This window comes from Symphalangus syndactylus, chromosome 8, assembly GCF_028878055.3.
Source record: "Symphalangus syndactylus isolate Jambi chromosome 8, NHGRI_mSymSyn1-v2.1_pri, whole genome shotgun sequence".
Lineage (NCBI taxonomy): Eukaryota > Metazoa > Chordata > Mammalia > Primates > Hylobatidae > Symphalangus > Symphalangus syndactylus.
Window position 1 is genome coordinate 112,347,581 of NC_072430.2, and position 8,277 is coordinate 112,355,857.

At 55.2% G+C, this 8,277-nt stretch overlaps 1 protein-coding gene across 1 annotated transcript; it reads right to left on the minus strand.

The window, feature by feature from the left end:
* Positions 1-739: 739 nt before the first annotated feature.
* FZD5 (frizzled class receptor 5) lies at positions 740-4,028 on the minus strand. Its single transcript, XM_055290393.2, has 2 exons — positions 3,380-4,028; positions 740-3,112 (listed from the first exon to the last, which is right to left on the minus strand). Exon 2 carries the CDS (start codon positions 2,855-2,857, stop codon positions 1,100-1,102), a length of 1,758 nt encoding a protein of 585 aa, XP_055146368.1. The 5' UTR covers positions 2,858-3,112; positions 3,380-4,028; the 3' UTR covers positions 740-1,099.
* Positions 4,029-8,277: the final 4,249 nt, after the last annotated feature.

Genomic DNA, 8,277 nt, shown 5'->3' on the forward strand with positions numbered 1-8,277 from the left:
AAAAAGGCTGTTTAACATGATAAAGGGGGAGGGGTGAGGGGGTGGAGAAAATAAGTGTTGGAAATTTACTTTAATTATTAGAAGTATATCCATTTCAGTCCTTACATTTAAAAAGGAGCCCCCTTTAGCAACTATTGCTAAGTACTGTCCAGAGGGAGTGGGTTTATACTTTTACCAAAATTATAACACAAGTTCCTTTAAAAAAAAAAGGTGGGGGGGATCACTGAAGCCTAAGAACCGCCCACTACCTCTCAGGCACAAAGCTGCCATCTCACCAGCCTAAAATTCAAGCTCCACCAATCACCATCGCTTAGGCTCTCACTATTGCAAATATTTATGCCAGATCCTCTATAATGCTACCTCTAACTTATTCAAGACACAACGATGGTGCTGTTAGGAGTGAGAATTATTACAAGCACTACAGAAAAGAAACTGAATCTCCCTCTATAAACAAAGCTAAGGCTGAACACAAAATCGCTAAGCACTCCCTAACCTTGTCACTTTGGGGAGGCCCTGAGCACATTATGCTCCCCTCCTAGGTATGACCTGGGGCTATAAACTGCAGCTCACCTTAAAGAATCATGGACACTTTAAGCAGTGGAAGGAGAAGCTGGATGAAAAAGCACACCCAACAACTTCCCAGTCACAGCAACCGAAACGTTCACTGTTCACATTTTTTTTTAAAGACACACGTATAGGAAATATATTTTCCCAATTGAGACCACACAGTTCAAAGAAACCTGAACCAAGTGGAACTTCATTACAACGCCAACCTTAGGATTGTAAAGCCCCCAAAGCAAAGGTAAATTGTTGCCAAAATGCAACAAAGTTACAAATTAAGAAAAATACATATAAATTAAAAAGAGGGTTCCCATAAAGAAGGCAGTAAGAAACCAAAACAGAATACACGTGAGCTGGGCCCCTTGGAGAAGACCTGGGACAGATTCTTCCTCGAAAACGCCCCTCTTCCCTCTCTCCAAGTCGCCGCGGGAGGGGGCAACAGCACCATGAAGGTAAACGGAAGTGACCTTGGCAAAACTACCAAACAAAACGCCCCCCTCCCCTCAGCTCTCCGGCCGGGTCCCTCGGCGGCAGCCTCCTACACGTGCGACAGGGACACCTGCTTGTGGTAGGTGGCGGCGGGGCCCGGCGGCCCGGTCCTGCCTGTGAGCGCGGCGCTCGCCTCGGGGTAGTCCCCGGCGGCCATGGCGCCCCCACTCTTGTGGCCGCGCCGCGGGCGGCAGCAGCAGCGGCTGGTGAAACGCCGCCACGATTCCACCGTCTTGCCCGACCAGATCCAGACGCCCGACGTGATGCCCACCACCAGGCACATGAAGTACTTGAGCATGAGCACCCAGTACTCGGGCTTGGCGCGCGGCTGGCCGGCGTCGGGGCCTGGGCAGGCGCAGGTGAGCGCCGCCTCCCAGCTCTCGCGGTAGTGCTGCTCGTACAGGTAGCAGGCCACCACAATGCTGGCGGGCACCGTGTAGAGCAGCGTGAAGATGCCGATGCGGATCATGAGCTTCTCCAGCTTGTCCGTCTTGGTGCCGCCCTGCTTGATGACGCTGCGGATGCGGAAGAGCGACACGAAGCCCGCCAGCAGGAAGAGCGTGCCCACCAGCAGGTAGAGCACCAGCGGGCCCAGCACGAAGCCGCGCAGCGAGTTCAGGTTCTGGTTGCCCACGTAGCAGATGCCGGCCACTGGGTCCCCGTCCACGGAGCTCAGCGCCAGTGCCGTGATGGACTTGACGCTGGGGATGAGCCACGCAGCCAGGTGGAAGTACTGCGCGTAGCCCGCGATGGCCTCGTTGCCCCACTTCATGCCAGCGGCCAGGAACCAGGTGAGCGACAGGATGACCCACCAGATGGAGCTGGCCATGCCGAAGAAGTAGACCAGGAGGAAGACGATGGTGCACAGTGCAGGGCCCGTGGTCTCGTAGTGGATGTGGTTGTGCTCGCGGCTGCAGGCCACGCTGGCATGGCCCACGACCAGGCGCACCAGGAAGCCCAGCGACACGCACAGGTAGCAGGCTGACAGGAAGATGATGGGGCGCTCAGGATAGCGGAAGCGTTCCATGTCGATGAGGAAGGTGGCCACTGTGGTGGACGTGGAGATGAAGCACAGCACCGACCACAGGCCTATCCAGAAGGTGGCGAACGTGCGCTCGTCGGCACTGAAGGACGGCTGGTAGCAGGGTACCGCGCAGTTGGGCACCTGGCCCGTCCGCACCTTGTTGTAGAGCGGGTGTGACTCCTTCAGAATGGGCACGAAGGGCTCGCGACACTTGCACACGGACGGGCCCCCAGCGGGGCATTCGCCCCCCGAGGCCGGCGCCCGTGGCAGGCCTGGAAGGGTGGGCTTGGCTGGGAAAGGCCTGGGGGGCGCCGTGGTGGCCTCGCTGCGGTTGTAATCCATGCAGAGGACCTCGGCGTCGCGGCCCAGCACCGGGAGGCGGTCGCAGCTCATGCGCTCGGGCCAGGCGAAGCCGTACTGGCGCATCAGCGGCGAGCAGCCGGCCTTGGCGCGCTCGCACACCGAGCGGCAGGGCGGCAGCGGCTTGTGGTAGTCGGGCAGACAGATGGGCGTGTACATGGAGCATAGGAAGAAGCGCAGGTCCGGCGAGCATTGGATCTCCACCAGCGGCCAGAACTGGTGCACCTCCAGGCCCGCCTCGTCCTGCGTGTCGTGGTTGAACTGGTTGGGCATGTGCGTCAGGTTGTAGCCGATGCCGCGGCACATGGGCACCGTGATTTCCTGGCACAGCGGGGCCTTGGACGCGGCAGCCGCCCGGCCCACCAGCTGCGCCAGGAGCAGCAGCAACAGCGAGGGCGGCGCGGATGGGTCAGGCCGAGCCATCGCCCCCTCCCTCCCCTCGCCTCCAGCAGCCCGCGAGGGACGCACACAGGCAGAGGAATCCGGGCCGGGGCTTCTCCCTCCGGCGTCTCGTGTGTGGCGCCGGGGCTGGCAACCTGTTGGTTGCTTTTTCCTTTAAAGAAAACCGTCCGAAGATAAACTGCTTCGGGAAGGCGCTGCCTCCGCTGGCAGCGCTCCGCTCCTCGCCGGATAGAGCTGGGGAGAGACGGTTAGGGCTCGGATTCCAGGGAAAGGACTCTTTAAAAAAGAAGGGGGAGAAGAAAGATTGCAACCACTCCCTGTTGGAGGGGCGTCAACGGTTCGGTCCCCGCGAGCCGTCTCCAAATCTCTTAAGTTAACCCCTTTCCTTTCCTCCCCGCTCCGCCTCCTGTACCAAACTACTGACTCCCCCACCCTCTTTCCAAGCTGGGCCCTTCAGGCAGTGCCCAGAGACCAGAACCCTCAGCTTCCCGGAAAAGGGCACAGGAACCGGGAGAAGAACAGGGAGAAAGGGAAGGTTCTCACCTCCACGGATCCCGCCGAGAGGAGCAGACAGTCCCCAGCCAGCCTGGGTCCTCCGTCCCTGGGTCACTCCGCTGAGAAGCGCGACTCAGAGCCGGGCTGGCGCCGGGAAAGTTTAGCGACAGGCTGGGCACCCGTGGCAGCGGCACATGGCAGCAGGTGGGGGCGACTCAGAGTGGGGGGCGCCCCCAGAAAAGGGGCGGCGCAGGCCAGTCACTCGCTCTCTCCTCCTCAGGAGCCCCCCGCATGATCCAGACGGAGCCGGGCAGGGGCAGGCCGTGCGTTCTCCCCGGGGCCGGGAGCCGGACGGAGGGCGAGCGCGCCTGGCAGCACCTGGGCGGGAGGAAGGCAGGAGGCGGGGGCCGTGGGACCCCTCCGCCTCACAGCACCGCGAGCAGCCGGCGCTGGCCCGGCCGGGACTGCATGGTGAGCGCCGGCCGCCGCGTCCCGCCCGCCGCTCGCCTCCTCCCCTGCAGGGGGCTCCGCGCTCCAGTGGACTCCTGGGGGCGGTGGCGACGCTCTCGGGACGTGCCCTGCTCGGCTCCTCCCCCGCGCTCTCGCACCCTTTCGCCCACCTCTGGCGAGCACGGAACCGCGCGCGGCGGCCACCACAGCGGGCTCACGGCCGCAGGCTGGCTGCCCTCTCCCACCCCGCCCGGGTCACCTGCTTCTAATGCCCGCCGGGAGGCCCCGCCCCGGCTCCGCCCCCTCAGGCCCGGGGGCGGTTGGTGGGCCGCCTCGCCACGCTCTCCGCGCGTCCCCGCCCACTGCCCCGCGGGCTCGGCTTTTCCCCCGGCGCCCTCTGGCCCCTCCCGGAGCGGGCAGCCAAGAAGCGCTGACCAATCGCGGGCCGGGAGGCGATGGAGGCGGGGCGAATGCTAATCTTGCCGCTCTGGGAACCCGGGAGGGAAGCCCTCGCCAGAAGTCCCTCCGGAGTTCTCTGCCCGCGCACTGGGTGCAGGACTCGCTCCTGTAACGTCCTGGCTTATGCACCTTTGCTCCCAGGGCCCCTGCCCTTTCTGTCTGCAGCTAAGCGTCCTTACAGAGTTCAGTGCTTCTTTGAAAGAACTGCTCAAGGAATCATTCTTAGGCGTGGCTGTCTCCCTTCTGCCCTGTCTTGGAACTGTGTGAAAGAAGAGAATACTTACTGAGCCCTTTACTGTGTGCCCAACAAAGTGTTAATCGGTTACATCCTTTTTTTTTTTTTTTTTTTTGAGTCGAGTTGTTCTGTCGCCCAGGCTGGAGTGCAGTGGCGCGATCTCGGCTCACTGCAACCTCCGCCTCCCGGGTTCAAGCGATTCTCCTGCCTCAGCCTCCCGGGTAGCTGGGATTACTGGCGCCCGCCACCACGCCCGGCTAATTTTTGTATTTTTGGTAGAGACGGAGTTTCACCATGTTAGGCTGTTCTCGAACTCCTGACCTCGTGATCTGCCCGCCTCGGCCTCCCAAAGTGCTGGGATTACAGGTGTGAGCCACCGCGCCCGGCCCGTTTACATCTTAAGACAAGATCTCACTCCTTACAATTCTGAGGCAGGTACTCCCTACAGGTGAAGAAACCGAGACTGAGACTTGGCCAAGGCAACCGAGCTAATCATAGTTCCCCCAAGAAAGGGCGACCTCGGCAAGCAAGTTCACCTCCGTATTCCGATCACCTGGCACATCGTAGCCGCCCAAATGGCAACCCTGGGATTCAAACCCAGGTAGTTGGTCGGTGGCACTCACCATCGTAGCCACCCCTCCCCCCATACTATCGCAGCCTCCCTGGCTTCGGCCTTTACTTTTGCATCTCTTAACAAAATCTTGTTGTGACAAGAAAATGGATTTCTTTCTGCCTTTAGAAGACCCAGAAAGATGTGAGTCCTTTATTAGTTGAGGTTTATAATTCCAGGCAGTTCCGAAGTCGCCCGCAGAGAGAAGCGATACTGACCCAGGGCTCTGTGCTAGGCAGGGCGCCGGCCTCCCCGTCCCCTTCCGTCCCCGGCTGCCTGCTGCTAAGCCGCGCACTTGCGCGCCGCGGGGGGTCGGAGGGCGCACCGACGGCGGGGACACGGCGGTGCTCTTCAGTTGCGCAATTATGCAACAAGTTTTAAATGTCCTTAAAATGCCTGTTTTCTATGTGTTGTAATTAGATTGGAAGACTGAGGTATTTAGCATACTTGAAATACATTCCCACGCCTAGGAAGAGGGTTTAAATTTTTTCCTTCTCCCCAAACTCTTCCTTCCACTGGGCAAAGGGCGAAAATAGGCAAGAGGGCCTGGGGACACTTGAAGGGATAGGGACTGCACTAACTGGACTAGATCCAGATCAACCGCGGGTTACTGTCGATCTCCTGTCCTGGATCCCATTGCCACAGGTTGGAAGAATAAATTGCGGAAGTGCCACTCCCCTCCTGCGTAGCAACAACGCTTTGTGGGCAATAATGAAGAACACGTGTATTAATCCCAGTCTCCAAGTTACAAGAACAAATACCAGTCACTTAGCAGATATCAAAACTATTAATAAGCGTTTAAAAGGCCGGGCGCCATGGCTCACGCCTGTAATCCTAACAATTTGGGAGGCTGAGGTGGGAGGATGGCTTGAACTCAGGAGTTTGCAGACCAGCGTGAGCAACATAGCAAGACCCCCCACTCTAAAATACATAATTAAATAAATGAATAAATATACCTTACATCTTTCTTTCTCTGGAATTCTACAGGTGTTCATATTTTATCTCTTGTGTTTTGGAATTACTTGCCACTCTGGGTCAGGAAGCATCCCGGGGTTGAAAATAGTGGGAGTTGAAAAGCTGTGGGCATAGCAGTGAGCAAGAAAGGGAAGCCCTCAGTGGAAAGTATGTGCAGGCTATGAACATGCCAAGGGAGGCCCATCTCATTCTGTGCTCTTTATGCAACGTGTGTATTACTGGGGATGGACAAGTGTTGGCTAATAATAAAAATTATTTGAAGTTGGAGAATGTTAATCACTCACACTGGAATTTAGCCAGAATATTTGTGTCATTTCACACGGTTCTGTCAGAGGCATTTGAACCAGAGTGACTCCATCTTGGATAGGGACTGGGTAAAATAGGGCTGAGACCTATTGGGCTGCATTCCCAGGAGGTGAAGACTTCTAAGTCAACAGGGTGAGATAGGAGGTCAGCACAAGATACAAGCCAGAAAGACCTTGCTGATAAAACAGGGCGCAGTAAAGAAGCCGGCCCAAATCCAGCAAAACCAAGATGGCCGGGAGAGTGATCTCTGGTCGTCCTCACTGCTTATTATACCTTAATTATAATGTATTAGCATGCTAAAAGACACGCCCACCAATGCCAAAGCAGTTTACAGATGTCATGGCAACCGTCAGGAAGTTACCCTGTATGGTCTAAGAGGGGGAGGAACCCTCAGTTCCGGGAACTGACCGCCCCTTTCCCAGAAACTCATGAATAATCCACCCCTTGTTTAGCATATGATCAAGAAATAACCATAAAAATGGGCAACCAGCGGCCCACGCCACTGCTCTGTCTATGGAGTAGCCATTTTTTTTTTTTTTTTTGAGACAGTCTTGCTCTGACGCCCAGGCTGGAGTGCAGTGGTGCGAGCTCGTCTCACTGCAACCTCTGCCTCCTGGGTTCAAGCGATTCTTGTGCCTCAGCCTCCCAGGAAGCTGGGATTACAGGCCTACGCCACAACACCCTGCTAATTTTTGTATTTTTAGTAGAGTCGGGGTTTCGCCATGTTCACCAAGCTGGTCTGGAACTCCTGGCCTCAAGTGATCCGCCCACCTTGGCCTCTCAAGGTGCTGTATTACAAGTATGAGCCACCTCGCTCGGCCCTTTCTTACCAAACTTGCTTTCACTTTACTCTATGGATTCGCCCGGAATTCTTTCTTGCACAAGATCCAAAAACCCTCTCTTGGGGTCTGAATCAGGACCCTTGTCCAGTAACGGTTCTGAAGCAAACAATGTTATGTACTGGTTTGTAAACCTTTTCTTCATCAACAGCAAAATCTTAATTTTGCTTGGAGATCTCTAATAATAATAGTGATAGCAGAAATAAAATGGAAAGAAACTTATTTCAGCTGGGCAAGGTGGCTCATGCCAGTAATTTCAATGCTTTGGGAAGCTGAGGCAGGAAGATCACTAGGGCCCAGGAGTTCAAGACCAGCCTTGGCAATATAGTGAGAACTCGTCTCTAAAAAAAAAAAAAAAAAAGAGAGAGAGAGACATTTGTGTTGCTTTTTGTCTATATTTTGAAGGCACTTTAAAATATGCTGGCTGTTTAACATGTATTAGGCAGGGTGCTAGACCTCATTTAATCCTCAGATGAAGAAACTGGCACCATAATGACTTTAATAACTTGCTTGAAGTTATTTATTTAGTCTATTGAAAGAGTCAAAATAAAAATTTTCTTTTTTTTTTTTTTTTTTTTTTTTTTTTGAGACGGAGTCTCGCTCTGTCGCCCAGGCTGGAGTGCAGTGGCGCCATCTCGGCTCACTGCAAGCTCCGCCTCCCAGGTTCACGCCATTCTCCTGCCTCAGCCTCCCAAGTAGCTGGGACTACAGGCGCCCACCACTACGCCCGGCTAATTTTTCTGTATTTTTAGTAGAGACGGGGTTTCACCTGTTAGCCAGGATGGTCTCGATCTCCTGCCCTCGTGATCCGCCCGCGTCGGCCTCCCAAAGTGCTGGGATTACAGGCGTGAGCCACCGCGCCTGGCCCAAAATAAAAATTTTCATACACTGTGATGACTACAGTTCAGTAACAACATACTGTAAATGAAAATTGCTAAGAGAGTAGATTTTAAGTGTTCTCACCACAAAAAAAAATGAAAAATATGTAGAGGTAATGCATATGTTAATTAGCTCAATTTAATCATTCTAGAATGTATACATATGTCAGAACATCATGTGGTACATCATAAAC